Genomic DNA, 17,925 nt, shown 5'->3' on the forward strand with positions numbered 1-17,925 from the left:
AGGCGCCCCTGAAAGCTCCAGCCTTCTAATCATGTGGTTGCCTCTTCTGCAACCAGCCCCCAAGGTGAGGCTGTGAGGCTATGGAGAAGCCCTCCAAGGGTCACTTCATTACCATACAACTGGGCATGGCCACAAAGGGCTCCTTATGAATAACAAAAGGCACCCCTATTACTCAGGCAATTCCAAAGGTTTTAGGAGCTTTGTGCCAGAAACCTGGACAAAGATCAAATGTATAAATATTAGATATATAATATATAACATATATATATATCATATATCATATATATTATATATGATACATATATACACACACACCTAATATATATGTATTTTATATATATTACATGTGTAATATATAATATTTATATATTATATGTAATATATAATATATATTTATATATGTAATATATAAATATATATTATATATGTAATATATTATGTAATATATACATATATACATACTATATATTATGTATATGTTATACGTATATATACATATATATTATGTAATATATACATATATTATACATACATACAATATATACATACATATGCAACATATACATATATGATATGTAATATAACATATGTAATATATAATATATATAATAATACATATATATTAGGTGTGTGTGTGTGTGTATGTGTGTATATACATATACATAAAATAATACAAAAATAGGAATTTCCTCTCCCACATACTAGATATTCCCTGTCCTTTTGGCTCTCCTTTGCCTGTCTCTACATCATTTACTACCACCTGACATATTATATACTTGTTTGCATATTTCTTGATGGTCACCTTTTCCCAGTAAAATGCTAAAGTCCATGAGGGCAGCGTTTTGTGTCTTTTCTCGATTGTTCTCTCTCCAGCATCCAGAACAGCCTTTAGTATACAACAGGCACTCCATATATATTTGTCAAATGAGGGACAGAGTGCCACATCAGGATACAGGAGAGATGCCAGTGACTCGCCTCCTTTCTTTGAGAATCTGCCTCACCTGCAGTTCTAGGAGGGACAGTCCTGACTTCTAGGATTCTCTCCCACCTCTCCCACATCTGGCCAGCCACATGGGGTTACTGCAGGGACAGAAGGCCAGTGCTCCTGTGCATCCGGGGTAGGAATTCGGAGGGGGAACGGAAAGGCTCAGTCAGTTAAGTGATGGTGGGAAACGGACCACAGTGCTCCCCAGAGCCAGCCCAAGCTGTATTCAATAACACGAGTAGGGAAGCCATGAGGAGGTACCGCCAGTCCGTCTGTCAACAGAAGCAGGGGTAAGAGATTCTGCGACACTCGAGAGAGATTGAGGCGTTTTCTAGACACCATCACTGTGACCTGCCAATTCCTTTCCTACCCTTGGGCATTATGAGACTGACTCCTAAGCTTTCAATAGACCCTCTTTGTAACTCAGCTGGTTTGAATGGGCTTCTGTTCCTGTCCCTAAGTGCCCCTTGGATGCTGGGCTTGGGCGGCACTGGGGCGGGGCTGGCCCAAAGGAGCTGGCTGAGCAGTGCGCCCATTCCCCCTCCCTGGCTCCCTCCACAGGCAGGTTCATTCAGAGCCTGGCTCAAGGGACACCAGGGGGCCACTCGTGGAAATCTGGACTTAAAACCGAGACGCTAGGAATACTGTAAGTTGAGTCAGGCCAGGCATCCAGAGAAGGAGAGAGAGCCCTGAGAGACAGAGCAAAGAGGCCACGATGGGGAGAGGATGAAGGAGAGGGAAGGACAAAGGGGCTGCCAACGTGCCTGAAGACCTCGTAGGTCCCAGGGCCCGCCTCCTGCAAGCTTATACATACTTCCTGCACTCACTCCCAGAAGACACCTCTGCCCTACATCGAACCTGCCTATTGTGCTTAGGTTAGTTTGAACAGGTTTCTGTTATTTACAACTGAAAACTCTTTGACTAAGACATAGTCTTAGCAGCAAATCTTAGCAGCAAGCATCTGACTTCAGCTCAGGTCATGATCCCACAGTTCGTGTGCTGGAGCCCCACGTCGGGCTCTGTGCTGACAGCTCAGAGCCTGGAGCCTGCTTCGGATTCTGTGTCTCCCTCTCTCTCTCTGCCTCTCTCCGACTTATGCTCTGTCTCTCTCTCTCAAAAAATAAACATTAAGAATTTTTTTTTAATTAAAAGGAAAAAAAAGGAGGAAGTACCCAGGTAAGCCTGCCAAACAGTCAGAAGACAGAGGCCCTCAGAGTTGCCTACATGGAACGTGGGGTGAGGTTGGAGACACTTGACCTTCCCGGAGAATACTTCATTCATATTAAATACCAGTTATCAGTTTCTACCACCAGATGATGAAAAGGAAGTCCCTCTTGGCTGACCCGGGGGACGCTACTTGGCCATCTGTAGGATCTTGGCCCACCCCAACCTCCAGTCGGTCATGGAAACGTTCCTGGGTTCCCTGAATTGTCACATGGGGTTTCCAGAAGCTTCACCGCCACAGCAGGAGGACTCTCAAGATAGAAACCTATACAAGCTGGCCGTTAATAGGCACCGAGACTTCCCCCGGCTGTGTGGCATTTTTTGTCTCTGATTCTGCCCCTCACTGACTACCACAGAATCCAGGCAAGGGACACAAATGAGTCAGACATCGAAGCTTTCCACATCTGGGCACGTCTGCCACTCGCCAGCGGCCTGGGGACTGAGCTCACAGGGCCCGCGGTCAGCGGGGCTGCTGGGGACCTGTCCATGACTAATCCTGCTTCAGCCCCCAGACAGTCTGGTCACCAAGCTGTTGTCATAAAATACATCTTTTATTGTGTGTCTCTTATCACTGATGGGATGGTGGGGGGTTGGGGGGCAGCTGACATACAGGCACTTGGGGATTTCTGAGGCTGAGCACATCAGGCTTGAAGGTTTATGAGCTTTGGTCGCCGAGTCTCCAAAGCGAGGGCTCGTGTGCACATCCATCTCCCCAGTCAACAATGGGTCTGCAGGGCACTGCAGAGACATGCGGTTGACGCACAGGGAGGAGCGCCGTCCCCTCTGACTAGAAGGGCTGAGCGCACAAGGTCTGGGCACTGTGTCCCTAGGAACTACGTGGCCCTTTAGTGGCACCTCAAGAAATCCATCCCGAAAGGACTCTGGCTCCTGTCCTGTTCGCCCACTTTCAAAAGTCCTTCTTTGGAAGGAACTGTATCCCACCCAAAGTATTGCCAGTCCCTAGACCTGCATTAGCCCACCCCTCACCAACTCAGGGACCGCCACATGGAACCCCTGAGCTATCCACCCTCCGCGGTAAGTGCACCTCTATACGTGGAACCGGCAACAACCGACAGAGGGGCAGGAAATTGGGGCCATTTGTCTACCTTCTTCCTACCAACTGCTGTGATCTCTGAGAGGAGAGAGGGGGTCAGAGGTCAAGAGAATGAAGCCCTCTCTGCATCCCTCTCCAAACCCCACCATCGAGGCTACCCAGGAGCAACCCGCCTACTCTTCCCCCTCAGCAACCACAAGACTGCTTTGCAAGAACCACTCAAGGCTCTTTCTCAACCTAAAGCTTTTGGTAACCCTGTGTCAAGGACCACAAGCTAAAGCCTGGTTTCTCTTTCCCTCTAGGAATCTTCCCAGGGGATTCTCCCCCCGGCCAGTGAGCTAATCTGACCTTACTCTTGGTACACCAGTGTCTGACATGTACCCCTCCCAACGTGCCAGTGCCCTTACCGCCCCCCCCCCCCCACCAGCTCCCCATGACTTCAAGCTTGTATCTCTAGTCCAGTAAGGAATGGACCAGAGATCCTCTCTTCTCTTCAGATTACAGGCTACTTGCTTGGGGAAAAGGTTGGTCCCTCTTATTTCTTACGGGCTATAAATTTTAGGGAACTTCTGCAGGGGGAAAAGAACATACAACTGTGTGTGTGTGTGTGTGTGTGTGTGTGTGTGTGTTTGTTTGTGTTTGGGGCGGCAGTGAAGAGCGGTATCATCCTTCCCCCCCCAGTAGAGTCCCGCTCGCTAGGTTTCTGAATCCCTTTGCCGTCTTTCAGATGTTCAGTGTGTCCATGACACGGTAGCTCACCCCTTAGTTCCGCCCAATCACTGGATTCTCTAGAAGAGAATCAGTCACAGTGGAGGGGCTCCCTGAGTTTCGCTTACGTGCCAACAACTGCCTGCTTCCTACCCATACCCCATCCTGTGTGCACACATAGTTCAGGAGGAGCACAGGACAGCAGGAGAATCTACCCCAAGACCCAATGGGCTCAAGGAGAGGTTGATCTTCAGACAACACAACATTCTACTCCTTCCTCTTCTTCCCTAATGGAACCCTGGTTCCAAGCCCTCATGCGTCTCTCCGAGGCACGATCTGGGGGCAGATTCTCACCCTTCTTAGCCCGAAGAAGTGGCAGCAATCTCATCCTCTTGTCCATGATGGTTCAGGAGTGAGCATGTGCCCTGATTCTGGTCAAGCAGACATGAGGGAATGTGTGCCAGGTGTCGGAGAAAGGCTTCTCAACTCCTAAGACAGAGACACAGAAAGACTCATTCCTGTCTCCCAGATGTGGATGTCTCTGGACAGGGCCCCTGGAACTTCACGGCCATTAACACAAGGGATCAAGAGACTAGAGCAAAGAGTATTCCAGAGAAGCAGACCCGGTGGCATGGAGGACTGCATCTGGGGCTCACTCTGCTCTCAGCTTTGTGCCATAGAACAGAATGTCATTCCTCGTGGGTTCAGGCCACTGGAGTCAAGGTTTTGTTACAGGCAGGGGAAAATACCCAACCCCGCAACGACCAGCTCCACCAAAGATGCGGTCCCTCTCTGCGATCAGGTTGAAAAGCCATGCCTGCCGGGCTGGGATTGCACCCCTCCTTCCCCACCTGCCAACCATCACCCTAGAAATAAATCCCGGAAACTTCAGGATCTGATCTAGGAGGATGGGGGTGGGTGGGTGGACGACCTTCCCTGGGGAGGGACAGGAAGATGGGACCACCTTCTCCTTCCAACCTGCAGTCTTCTGATGATTCCATGAGGATCAGGGTGCCTGAGCCACGTGCCTCCTGCCACCCTGAGTAGGAAGAATTTTTGAATCAAATAGTATACCTTGCCCACAGCACATATCTTCTGGAACAAAGTCGTCTCAGAGGCCAAGAAAAATCAAGGCCATTCATTTTTTTTAGACGTCCGCTATATTAGAATAAGGCAGCAATTCCAATCCAAGTTTCTAGAAACGGGGGTACAGTTTACATGTTTACATCTTGCAAATAAATATGTCGCATATCTCCCTCGGCACACAAAATGCACTAGAAAAGGATCTGGTTACAGGAAATGAATCTGAAGCTGTGGTTGGAACTTCTTCCTTTGCTAGTCTTTCTTTTTTTTTTTTCTTAGTAGGTTCTACGCCCTGCGTGGGTTGGAACTCATAACCCCTCAATCAAGGGCCACATGTTCCACCAACCAGCCAGGCACCCCCCTACCTTCACTTTTTTCAAAACTTAACTTTTCTGGGGCTCCTCGGTGGCTCAGTCGGTTAAGCGTCCGACTTCGGCTCAGGTCACGATCTCACGGTCCGTGAGTTCGAGCCCCGCCTCCGGCTCTGTGCTGACGGCTCAGAGCCTGGAGCCTGTTTCAGATTCTGTGTCTCCCTCTCTCTCTGCCCCTCCCCCGTTCATGCTCTGTCTCTCTCTGTCTCAAAAATAAATAAACGTTAAAAAAAAAGAACTTAACTTTTCAAACCCCGTTTTTCCCGTCAGCCTCTGTCACACGAGCACCGGTTCCCACCACACCGAGGTTGGATTGTGAGCTTCGAGTTACCAGCTGCGTGTGGCAGAGTGTTAAAGGTAGCCGGGACCACTCGGACAACCAGGAAAATAGTGTAACTTCCAGCAACTTAGGCCAGCAAAGAGCTGACGACCCTCCAAGCTCTCAGGGTCCTGGGTCGGGACTGCTACCCAGCTCTGGGAAAGGCTGCACCGGGGTTTTGTCTTCTAGAAAACTCAAGACACAGACTATATAGTTCCCCCATTTGCCCCTCTGAAAGTAATCAAGAGTTTAGCAAAGAGGGGGGTGCCTGGGTGGCTCAGTCAGTTGAGCATCCGACTTCAGCTCAGGTCATGATCTCACACTCCATGAGTTTGAGCCCCGCGTCAGGCTCTGTGCTGACGGCTCGGAGCCTGGAGCCTGCTTCAGATTCTGTGTCTCCCCGTCTCTCTGCCCCTCCCCTGCTCATGCTCTGTGTCTCTCTGTCTCAAAAAAAAAAAAAAAAACCAAAAAAAAAAAAACATTAAAAAAAAAAAAAGAGTTTAACAAAGAAAGCGGGCTGGGTCGTATTACTTACTGAGCGATGTTAGGATCCCTCTTCTGAAACATGAGAGCATCGTGCTTGTGAAGCCTGCCCCTGTCCTTGAGGCCACGTGGACTGCACTGATTTTACCTCTGTGCCTCAGTTTCCTCAATTCTGAGATGGGAACAGTAATTGGGTTTTATGAGAATTAAGTGCCGAGGCTGGGAGGCCTTGCTTTTTAGAGACTGCTTCGGTGAAGGAAAATAAAGAATCCATGCCAAGGGCCCTGCTAAGCGCGGGCTTCAACTCTGTTTTCTCTCCTCAAGTTAAGGAAAGTAAACAACATTTACGACTCGGGCTTCTGCGGGAAGCAGGGAACGGATGACTGTTTGGTGACAAAACAGTAATAAATGGCTTCGCCTGCCTAGTCTCTTTTTCAGACTCAGGGAGGGAATGAAACGACCAGGAATTATCATTTAAACCGCTGTTTTATCCTGTATCAATCATGGCCATTCCTTCTGGTGACTCTCAGACCCTTGGGCCGAAACCACGGTAAATCAGGGTCACAGGCCAGGGTGAACGCAGAAGGCCAGCCTTTAACTCCCCTCGCGTTAGTGACCACTGCTGACCAGCAGGGGCGAGTTTCCACGAGAGAGCCACCTGAGATCCAAATGGGGGAACCGAGGGTTCTACGTGGAGCCTGTTCCCTTGTTTTTTAATATTCTGCAGTCGATGGGACCACAGCTGTAAACAACTCTTCACTCTCATTGCTCCGTGAAGTTAATCGGCACTGTGTCAGCACTGCGGGCTTTGTGCATATGTTCAGGACAAGCTGATATGAGCGGGCCTGGAATGAATAATGTTTAGTAAAATCAATAAACCCTATTATTAGTCACTAAGGGGACTGATTTTATGTCTATAAAAGTGAAACAATTAGAACCGCATTAATGGCAGATTCATCATAGTAATATAACGGAGCCAAGTATGCCTGTCTTTTGGGAATCTTTAATTTACCATTCAGTCCTGACTATGTACTCAGCTAGAGAATCAGCACACAGAATATAAACAGACCCTGGCCTTTGGCAATTCGTGTTGTCACAAGCAAAGACAACACTGTAACAGTTTCGGGGGAAGAAACAAAACTTCATTTAGTGATTAATGTAAACCAGTCGTGAAGAATGTTCCCGCAAAAGCCTAGGGGGGGAGACTATTCAAATCGCAATGTGCCTTTGGTCATATATCGCGCTGCGCTCATCAGCACTCCTGTTTATTACGGTTGCAGAGCTAAGCATGGTCGGCCGCATCTAGTTATACTCTATTTAGGCACCTAACTAGCAGTGATTAAAACGCTGGTATGTAGTAAGCATACACCCAGTCATTTCGCAGCTGAAGGGGAAGACCGGCTTTTATGAAAATTGTTTTGAAAGTACTTATTGCGAAAACTAGGAAAGTCCTCAGGAACCCGTAGCGTCGCCCGGGCACGGCGGTAAGTGAGCGGAACACGGTAAGTGAGCGGAAGACTTAAGGTGCTCTTAGTCCGCCGTGGCGTTTTGAACAACTCGATTGTCTGGTCTGTTCCAGAACGACAGCAGCATGTAGGCCATTAACAGACATACTTTAAACTGGGTTTGGAACAGAGGAAACATGCTTGTTGAAGCGGCACACGAGAAATTACATCAGCTCTTCAAGGATACATCAAGATGTGGTCTACAAACTGAAAACGAAAAAACGGATTTAAAAATGTGGGTTACAAAATGATGGGAAATACGTGAAATTCTCTTATGAGTAGGAAAACACCAGAGAGTGATTTTTTTATCAACAGTCACGAAGATGAAATTCAAAAGGAAACCCAAGTGAAAATTCAAAGAAAAACGTCCTTCTACAGAAATCTAGTAAGAACACTGGCTGGACCCGGAAGGCGCCCGGCAAGGGTAACACTTGAAGGTGATTTTCCGAAAGTGGAGAACACATGTTGATTGCACAGAAGTCTACCCAGTTGTGAAGACAAGGCCCCTAAGGGGGACAGCAAGACAAAGTCCATCAACTTAAAGAACTTTTTAGAACACCAAGTGGGAGAACTGCCATTGGCAATTAGAGTAAAATTAAAAACTTAAGAGTTAGTTGCAAAGAAGCACGGAGATCAACCAGTCCAGACACAGAAAGCACACCCCCACTGCGCACTGCGGCATTTCTTAGTAGCTGCGATGCCCCGCCCCCCCCCCCCCCCCCCCCCCCGATCTGTGCATGGATCACTTCTCATCTCCTATAGTGAGGCTTCTCTGATCGCTCTATCTACACTCTCGGACTTTCACATTCCAAGCCCACTCACGTGCTTTCTGTCCGTAGTGTTTATCAACCATCTATTATACTCTATCACATAGATATTTTATTATGCTTACCACACCTAAAAATGCAAATTCTGTGAGTACAGGAATTTCGGTCTGTTTTGTTCACGGCCATATTCCAGCGCCTTACACAGTGTCCGGGATAAAAGGAGGTGCTCGGTGAGTGCTTCTTGGAAGGGAGGGAGGATGGGAAGGGGGCAAGGAAGAAGAAAGGAAGGAGGCAGTTCATTCTGTACGTTTGGCATAAAATCCGCTCATGGGACAACTTAGCGGCGAGTCAAATAAATGGCTAGCTGACTTTTTACACACTTCACCTACTGTCCACGCGTTGCCAAGACTAACTTTGCAATATCATTCCGTATCACAACAACCTGTATCTACCAATCTGTAGTGATATCACGCCCCCTGTTCAGAGTAAAGACCCAGTGACTATGGACATGTCCTCTGAATTAAACACACTGTTTGGATGTTATACCCGCATATCATATAAGAAAACTCAGCATGTGTGTACTTCATGAACTGAACATTCATAATATCAAGAAACCGTTTTTTGAAAATTGGAATCACAATCAGCCAACTAGAAAGAAGTCGAGACAGACAAGAAGCCGTTATAAAAAAAAAAAACCTTTTTAATTCTGATTGCCAAATTATTTAAGGCAGGTATAAAAAAGGAAAGCATTCAATATACATTTTACATAAAATAAACTAGATTACAGCATAAAACAAGTAACCAGGCAATGGCGTTAAAGTCTCTCTCTTCTAAAACTGGATAATTGTAAACATTAAAAAAAAAAAAAAAGTTGGCGGTGGGAGGGGGGGACTGTAAGACTATTCAAGTAATACAACAATCACAGATGTCTCTGGTACGCAGGCTATTGGGTTATTTGCCATTCAAGATTATCAAAAAATGACACCTCATTATTCACAGATGCTCATTATTTCCCCATTTTTAATCTTTACATTATCTACAACACAGTTTTTGTGGTATTGGCAACCCCATGCCTTCCAAAAGTCATTTTTTTCCACAACACACAAGTACAAACAGTGACTACAGGAACATTTTACACGGATGTGTCTTTAACGGGAGCCACCAAATAGACATCTAAATTGTACCCAAGCGTCATCATCACAGCCAGCCTTTCTGAGGGCCTTGCGGGGGCGAGGAGGGGGTGGGGGGGAATCTATGAAGGATATGCAAGGTTCAGGCACACGGATACGTCATTTATTTACAATCGAAAAGGAAAAGGAAAAGAAAGTAGGCAGCCTTTTGTGGCTAACGCTTTTCAACATGACAAATACATTTTTTTTTACTTCCTTTACTGAGTGGTTTGCAACGGGATAGCAGACCCTGTGTGTGCGAGCCTGGTTACTGATACAAAAAGTAAAGAATATATATATATATATATATATGTATATACACATATATGTATACGTATATATATATAAAACAGAAGCTTAATTACAGCAACATTTGTTACTCTGTGATAAAATCTGTAATTTACAAAAATGAAATGACTGGTTCTTGCCTGCCATTAAAGGCATTTCAAATTAACACCATGGAACTGATGTCTGTATAAAAGCGCTTCCCCATGTGATCCAGTCACATGACAACGTACATTTCCAATCTTGTTATTCTCTGCAAAGGAAAAAGAAGACCTTAGCACAGGGCTCCATCCGCATTTGACGCCGAAAATGTGAAAACCCTAAGACTGACAGGCTTATCTTAATTCTATTCAAATCATGGAACTCACTTATTCAAGAAAGGGAACGCACACGAGGGTTATGATCTACACTGTGGAAAAAATAAATTATGTTCCTTTCTGACACAACTTGAGGGATAATTAAAAGTATCAAAGAACAAACATGACCTTTAGCATTCTGAAAATAAATGTCTCCCTTTGTGACTTTATTTTGAAACATGATAAAACAAAGGGAGTGGTGGCGGAGTGTTTTAACAGGGCTGTGAGGGTAACCTAAGAGGCTTTTCAACTGCTCGAAAAATAAATAAATAAAAGCACTCATCAGTTAATTACTAACCTATATTACAGCTAAAGAAATGAGGGTCCCGGAACATAAGCTGCATGTAAAGCAACGGGCCATAAAAGCACGTTCGTTACAAGAATATAAAAACCCAAAGAGCCAAGTTTTTGGTCTAAAAGGCCTACGCTTAACTGCCTCCCACCCATTAAGATGTCTCTATGTAGAAAAATGTAGATTCAAAATGTAAGGATATTTACCTTCTTTGTGCAGGAAACATTCCTGATGCAGATGCCTGGGCAGCCACCTGCTGAGAGGCAACGAGGGCGGCGGAGGTCAAGCCTAATGGGGGAAAAAATGCAGGGTTTCTGTGACACTTGGGAAAGATAAGAGCAGGTGCAGGCCCAGGGGTGAAGGGCTGCAGCAATCCGTCCTCTCCTAAACACACACAGGAAATGTTTCACATAGAAGAGACGGAGCCCACACCGCTTAGTCTATCCCCTATCTAGCCATTTATCCAATACTCTGCGGTTTTCTTAATAGCTAGTCAAAGAGAAGAGAGAACATTCCATCTCTGTGACTCTGCATGGTACTAAATGGTTTGCTCGCATTCCTGAATAGGAAGCTCAGGAGACATAATAGGTCCCCGGCAACAACAGGAATCAAAAGTCACAGTGAATTACAGAAGCAACACGCCATTTGCTTAACATACAATACTTTCATAATAACTTATCACTTCGGCATTTCCCCAGTGAACGAACACAATGCATCCTGCATCCCGTAAGAAACACAGAACTGGTGAATCGAACTTAACAACAGTCCTAACTTCTACCTTGCAAGAGAAAGACAGCAGTCAGAGAACGGAATGGCTCCAGATGGCGCGAAGCTGCCTGATAGGAAATTATTTTTTTAATTCTACAGAAAACAATCCTGGAAAAACAAGAAAAAACACATGCAAAGCTAGGGAAGATAATTCTCCTTCTAAGCCCTCTATGTTCTTTCTGAACACCACTGTGAGTGGTAACGAGGGCTAAACAAATAAAAATGACCTTTCCCATGTGTAGAGTACTTCCTACTTCTGGAGGTACCTTTTACACATGGTATCTCGTATTCACACAGCAGAATGAGGGCCAACGTGGCAAGTGCTATGGGTTGAATATGGCCCTCCAAAATCCCTACGCGGACACCCTAATCCACGATGTGATCATCTGAAGATAGGACTTAAATAATTAAGGTCAAATGAGCTCATGATGTCCTTATAAGGAGAGACACCAGAAGGTAGCTCTCTCACAAGCTCTCCTCCCTCCACCGCTGCCCCTGCCCCCTGCACACAGAGAAGAGGTCATTTAAGCACAAAGCAAGATGGCAGCCACCTACAAGCCCGGAACCGAGCACTCGTTACCAAGCAACCGTGCTGGCACCCAGCCTCCCAGACTCCAGAACGATGAGAAAACTTTCTGTGGTCTAAAGCCAGAGAGTCTGGGACATTTTGTCATGGCAGTCTGAGCTACCTAAGACAGCAAGAACCTAGCGAGTGGATCTCTTGGTAGAGATGGGGCCACCACCCACCCCTGTAAGGTGACAGAGCTGGGACAAGTAGCAGGAGGTCAACCAGAACACCACAAATCGAAGGCTATCTCACAACGATTCTATGGCTTTTTCAAAATGTTTCGCCATCATTAAAGCCATGGCAATGAACGGCTGTGAAGAGCCCCCGAATTACAGGGGATTAAAAGTGTTGACCCTGTCCCCAGCAAATAACCACCAGCATTTTTCACAGGGCTAGAACAAACAATCCTAAAATTTGTATGGAACCACAAAAGACCCCAAATAGCCAAAGCATTCCTGAAAAAGAATGGTAGCCGAAACCGGAGACATCACGATTCCGGACCTCAAGACATATTACAAAGCTGTAATCATCAAGACAGTATGGTACTGGCACAAAAACAGACACAAAGAGCAATGGAACACAACAGAGAACCCAGAAACGACCTCACAAACGTATGGCCAACTAATCCATCCAATGGAAAAAAGACAGCGTCTTCGGCAAATGGGGTTGGGAAAACCGGACAGCGACATGCAGAAGAATGAAACTGGACCACTTTCTTACACCATACACAAAAATAAATTCAAAATGGATGAAAGACCTAAATGTAAGACAGGGAGCCATCAAAATCCCAGTGGAGAACAAAGGCAACAACCTCTTTGACCTTGGCTGGAGCAACTTGTTACTAGACATGTTGCCAGAGGCAAGGGAAACAAAAGCAACCATCAACTATTGGGACCTCATCAAAATAAAAAGCTTCTGCACAGCGAAGGAAACAACAAAACTAAAAGGCAGCCTATAGAACAGGAGAAGATATTTGCAAATGACATATCTACAAAAGGGTTAGTATCCAAAATCTATAATGAACTTAGCAAGCTCAACACCCAAAAACCAAACGACCCAGGTAAGAAATGGGCAGAAGACACGAATAGACATTTGTCCAAAGAAGACACCCGAAAGACGGCTCACAGACACAGGAAAAGATGTTAACATCACTCCTCATCAGGGAAATACCAATCAAAACCACAATGAGATACCACCTCACACCTGTCGGAATAACAACTCCGGAAACAACCGGTGTGGGCAAGGGTGCGGACAAAGGGGAACCCTCTTGCACTGCTGGTGGGAATGCAAACTTGTGCAGCTGCTCTGGAAAACAGTGTGGAGGTTCCTGAAAAAGTTAAATTTGATCCAGCAGTCGTACTACTCGGTAGTTACCCAAAGGATACAAAAACACAGATCTGAAGGGGTAGAGCAGTGTTATCAACAACAGCCAAACTGTGGAAAGAGCCCAAATGTCCATCGACTGATGAATGGTTGATTCATCGACTGATAAAGAAGAAATGGATACACACACACACACCTCTATATACACACACAATGGAATATTACTCAGCGATCACAAAGAATGACATCTTGCCATCTGCAATGTATGGATGAAGCTAGAGTATATTATGCTAAGGAAAATTAGCCGGAGAAAGACAAACATATGATTTCACTCATACATGGAATTTAAGAAACAAGACATGACCAGATGGGAAGGGGGGGGGGGGGGGAAGAGAAGACAAACCACAAGAGACTCATAATGATAGAGAACAAACTGAGTGAGGGGTTGATGGAGGGAGGTGGGTGGGGTAGGCAAGATGGGTGATGGGCATTAAGGAGGGCACCTGTGATGAGCACTGGGTGCTGTGCAGAAGTGATGAATCACTGAATTCTACTCCCGAAACCAATACTGTGCTGTGTGTCAACTAACTAGAATGTAAATAAAAATTTGAAAAGAAAAGGTTAGACCTAATCATGTCACTCCCATTACTTCCGGGGTGAGGGTGGGGGTGGGGGCAGATACAACGTAAAAGGCCTGCAGAAACCACTACCATTTCACCAAAGCCTCTCATTATGCCTCCCTTTTTTCCCACAATTTCCCTCAAGCAGCTATCTGATCTTCTGATTGTTATATTCAGTGCCCCAGACACTGGCCGCCACCCTCAGTCCATGAGATAGCAGGAAGCCACCGATAACATCAACCAGTGACAATTATTAAGTGGGAGTCATTTCCTGTCTCAATAGAACACAAAGACGCGGGGAATCGCCTTCATTGTATCACTAGGAAATACTAGGAAATAAGAATTAAGAACTTATTTACTCCCTGGAGTTCATGTTAACTCAAAGCTCAGTGTGTTTATTTTAAGACGTGAGCGGTCCTCTGGGCCCACAGTTTTCCAAAGCAGAACGAACAACACAATAACGACAGAACCGCTGACCTTGGAAAGGGTCATATTGACCAGGGATGAGTGGGTAACCCATGCCCACGTGGGTGTGGTGGTGCGTGTGCAGGTGCCGCTGGCTGAAAGGCGAGTGGCGGTCCCTCTCCCGTTCTGCCTCCCGCTCCCGCTCTGCTGTCGCCTTTTCCACGGGCTGCAACAGAAAAGACAGGCCCCTCTAAATACTCTGAAAAACAACCGACAGGAGCGCTAAACCACTTCTGTCCTTTGAGCCCTATGTGTAAATGATTCAGAAGCAAACACAGAGATACTTAACATTCCTTACTAAGTGAAGATAATTTCAAAAGGCACGCATGAGTTCCAGCTGGAATTAAGCCAAAGCTAAAGAAACGCCCCACCTAAAAGTTAACCAGGTGCCGTCAGGGTTTGCCTCAAGTGATGGAAATAAGAGAACTTTTTCTTTACAGTCGCTCGAAATTGCAAGATTAGGATCTACCCGATTTCTTCCCAGAAACAACATTTATACATGGGTCAAGAAGGTTGAAAAAAATTTTCTAATGACTGTGTATTTTACTTACATTTTGTGGGGCGAATGTATCTCCCAATTCTCAATACACCTTATCCATTTTAGCCCATTGAAAATACACCTCTCGGGGTGCCTGGGTGGCTCAGTTGGTTAAGAGTCTGAGTTCGGCTCAGTTCTGATCTCACCGTTCAGGAGTTCGAGCCCCACATCGGGCTCTGTGCGGACAGCTCAGAGCCTGGAGCCTGCTTCAGACTCTGTGTCTCCCTCTCTCTCTCTGCCCCACTCCCACTCTTTCTCTCTCTCAAAAATAAACAAACATTTAAAAAAAAATCTTTTCAAAAACAAATAAACAAAAAAAGAAAATACACATCTCAACATGATAGGGCAATACCAAGTACGGGAAATCATCGCCCTGTGCCTCTGAAAGCATTCCAGAATCCGGCAGCTTCTGAAGGCTCAACGAAAGCTGTGGTTCTCCCTAATCACAGTTTACGACTGCCTTTCCTACACGTGTCTGCCCACTAGAACCCGGCCAACCTGAAGTTCTCGTTGTCATGTGAAAAGAAAAAAAAATGTCTGTGCTGGAAGGAGTACGCACAGAAATAGATTCATGAATCCCCTTTCCTAGCTTACAGTCCCTGCTGGACTCATCCACATCAAAGATCTTGTATCTTATTCCAAACTTCTTTTCTAGGCAAGAATGGCCACACCCTTTTGTCTCTCTTGACAACAGCCTTTAGGACTAGTGGCTGCCCTCTTTCATGGAGGGGGTGGTGCCGGGATGGGAGCAAGGGTGGAGCCATCTTTCACAAAGGCCCTTGTCTCCCTTGCTTCGGGAAGTTACAGGGACAGGACAATGGGTCGAGGCCAAAACAGACAGGGGCAGCCGTCCCTTCCCCACGCGACTCACCCGTGCCAGTGCACCAAAATATCAGCCATCAGAAATACTTCACGCTGCAAGCCGGCTCCTACGAATTTACACGTCCACCTAGCAAACGCCCTCCTGGGCAGTCGAGGCACGGTGCATTTTGCGACAGAAAAGCCCGCCAGCACCACAGACGTTTTGACGATTTTTTTTTTCTTCCCCCTCGTGTGTGAAAGCCTCTTACCTTTGAACAGTCCGTTCTTTATGGGCGAAGCTAAAACAGCATCTTGAAATCACAGCCGGGTTCGAAAACCATTTCTATTTCAAGACCGCTTCCTAGCTTGTCCCCTCTTCTCCCCCAAAACATGGTACTTTTAAGTAACAACAAAAGGAGGCTTACGGCAGGAGACTTGCTATGGTACTGGTTGGCATGCTGCTGGAGCAAGTCCAGCGCTTTCGATTCCGATGTTGTTTTCGTGTTGATGCTAGGGCTGGTATTGACTTTCTCTGCCTCTTCTCTCCCTGACATCTTCCCATAAACAGGATAATGAAAGCCTGGAGAGAGATAGGCCCCTGCAGATAAACAACAAATGCCACATCAAGTTATGGGCTCCGTTTTTTAAACAGGAAAAAAAAAAAAAAAAAAAATCACTCGGGTTACAACGAATTTGGGCCAAGAGTCGGAGACCTTAACATAGGGGATTACATTAAGAAGGGGCTACATCATCATTAAAGTGCACGACGTAGGTTCTCCGATTTTCTTCTCCCAGTTAATTCGTCCTGATGAACGGAGATTATAAACAGAATTGAGCTTACAGCCATTTCGTACATTTACGCGTCCGCTTAAGTGAAAGGAACAGTAACTATAATGATTATGACAGTGAGCGCCGAGAATATTTTCATAGGCAATAAAGTATCTGTCAGTCTAACAGACTAGAGCATCAGAGTCTATGGAAACTAGAGCTGGGAACCATTGACGTTTTCTCTAAGCCAAAACAAAACGAACTCATGTCAAGTAAGTTTCATCCTGGGGACTTGAAGCAGCATAAAGACAAGCAAAACAAACGCGACCACCGAAGCATCTCATTTATCCTGAGCTTTTCAGTAACCAATAAGTGAATGTAGCCTTTCCCTCTAAGAGAGCGAGAACCCGCGACACGTACCAGGGTAACTGTGCATTAGGACAGGAGAAACAGCCCGGTATGCAGGGTGGCTGGGGTCATACATCTGTGGGTAAGGATAAGCATGCAAATACTGTATGAAGGGCTGATGCTGACTCAGAGGCGAGGAAACTGCCACTCTCGTTCCCCGAGAGTCCTTCCAGTTCACAGGCGTCTTCCGATCATCACTCTTGAGCTTGTTCTCCTCCGTGGACTGAGAATCCGGGCGCTTGGCCTCTTTGGGCTCCTCCTTAATGCTCGTTAATGACACGGGAAGGCTGGACACACCACTGTCTTTAGTGGGAGTCTTCCTGGGACTATCTTCTTTTAATTTCTTTTCCCTCTCAAGCTCTTCTGACTTTTGCTGATCCAGGTATTTGGGCTGGTATACATAATGATGCCAGGTCCTTGAATCTGGATCCTGATGGAGGGGAGGGGAGGGGAGGGGAGGGGAGGGGAGGGGAGGGGAGGGGAGGGGAGGGGAGGAGAGAAGAGAAGGAAAGGAAAGGAAAGGAAAGGAAAGGAAAGGAAAGGAAAGGAAAGAAAGAGAAGGAAAAGAAAAGAAAGAGGAAAAGGGGAAAAAAAAACCTCGTTTTAAAATCTCCATTTTTAAGCAAAACCCATTAATCACCATGACAGCATTATTACTCTTACTTCTAATGCTAAGTTAACATGTATTTATGTGCTTGCACTGTGCAAAGAGCTTTACCTTCCTCTCGCAAAGTAATAACATCTGAGGTAGGCATCGTTATTAACCTCTTTTACACAAGACAAAAGCAAAGCTTTTAAAGCTCAAGGAACAGCAGGGTCGTGCTGCTGACCAGGGCGCAGCTGGGCTTCCAACTTAGGTCTGAGGGAACTCAGAGCCGGGCCCTTCGTGGGATCTTTCAACATTAAATAACACCCTCAGACATAATTTAATCTAACCCTCATTTTCCCTTCATTGTCTCACATAGGCAAAACGAATTTTAGAATTCGTCAGCTCAGGGGGCGCCTGGGTGGCTCAGCTGGTTAAGCGTCTGACTTTGGTCAGCTCAGGTCGTGATCTCATGGTTC

At 46.0% G+C, this 17,925-nt stretch overlaps 1 protein-coding gene across 4 annotated transcripts in view; it reads right to left on the reverse strand.

Annotated features, from left to right (window-relative positions):
- Window positions 1-9,178: 9,178 nt before the first annotated feature.
- The window catches only part of ZNF608 (zinc finger protein 608), a 117,529-nt gene continuing 108,782 nt past the window's right edge, over window positions 9,179-17,925 (reverse strand). For 2 of the 4 annotated variants that reach the window (XM_042934028.1, XM_042934020.1), the window contains 5 exons: window positions 16,873-17,290; window positions 16,110-16,282; window positions 14,358-14,511; window positions 10,808-10,889; window positions 9,179-10,206 (listed from right to left, as the gene is read on the reverse strand). In XM_042934028.1, coding sequence (XP_042789962.1) covers window positions 10,200-10,206; window positions 10,808-10,889; window positions 14,358-14,511; window positions 16,110-16,282; window positions 16,873-17,290 — 834 coding nt within the window. In that variant the 3' untranslated portion in view covers window positions 9,179-10,199. Of the gene's footprint in view, window positions 10,207-10,803; window positions 10,890-14,357; window positions 14,512-16,109; window positions 16,283-16,872; window positions 17,291-17,925 lie in introns of those variants that run through there. The other 2 variants (XM_042934026.1, XM_042934027.1) reach the window with 2 other exon arrangements.

This window comes from Panthera leo, chromosome A1, assembly GCF_018350215.1.
Source record: "Panthera leo isolate Ple1 chromosome A1, P.leo_Ple1_pat1.1, whole genome shotgun sequence".
Classification (NCBI taxonomy): Eukaryota; Metazoa; Chordata; class Mammalia; order Carnivora; family Felidae; genus Panthera; species Panthera leo.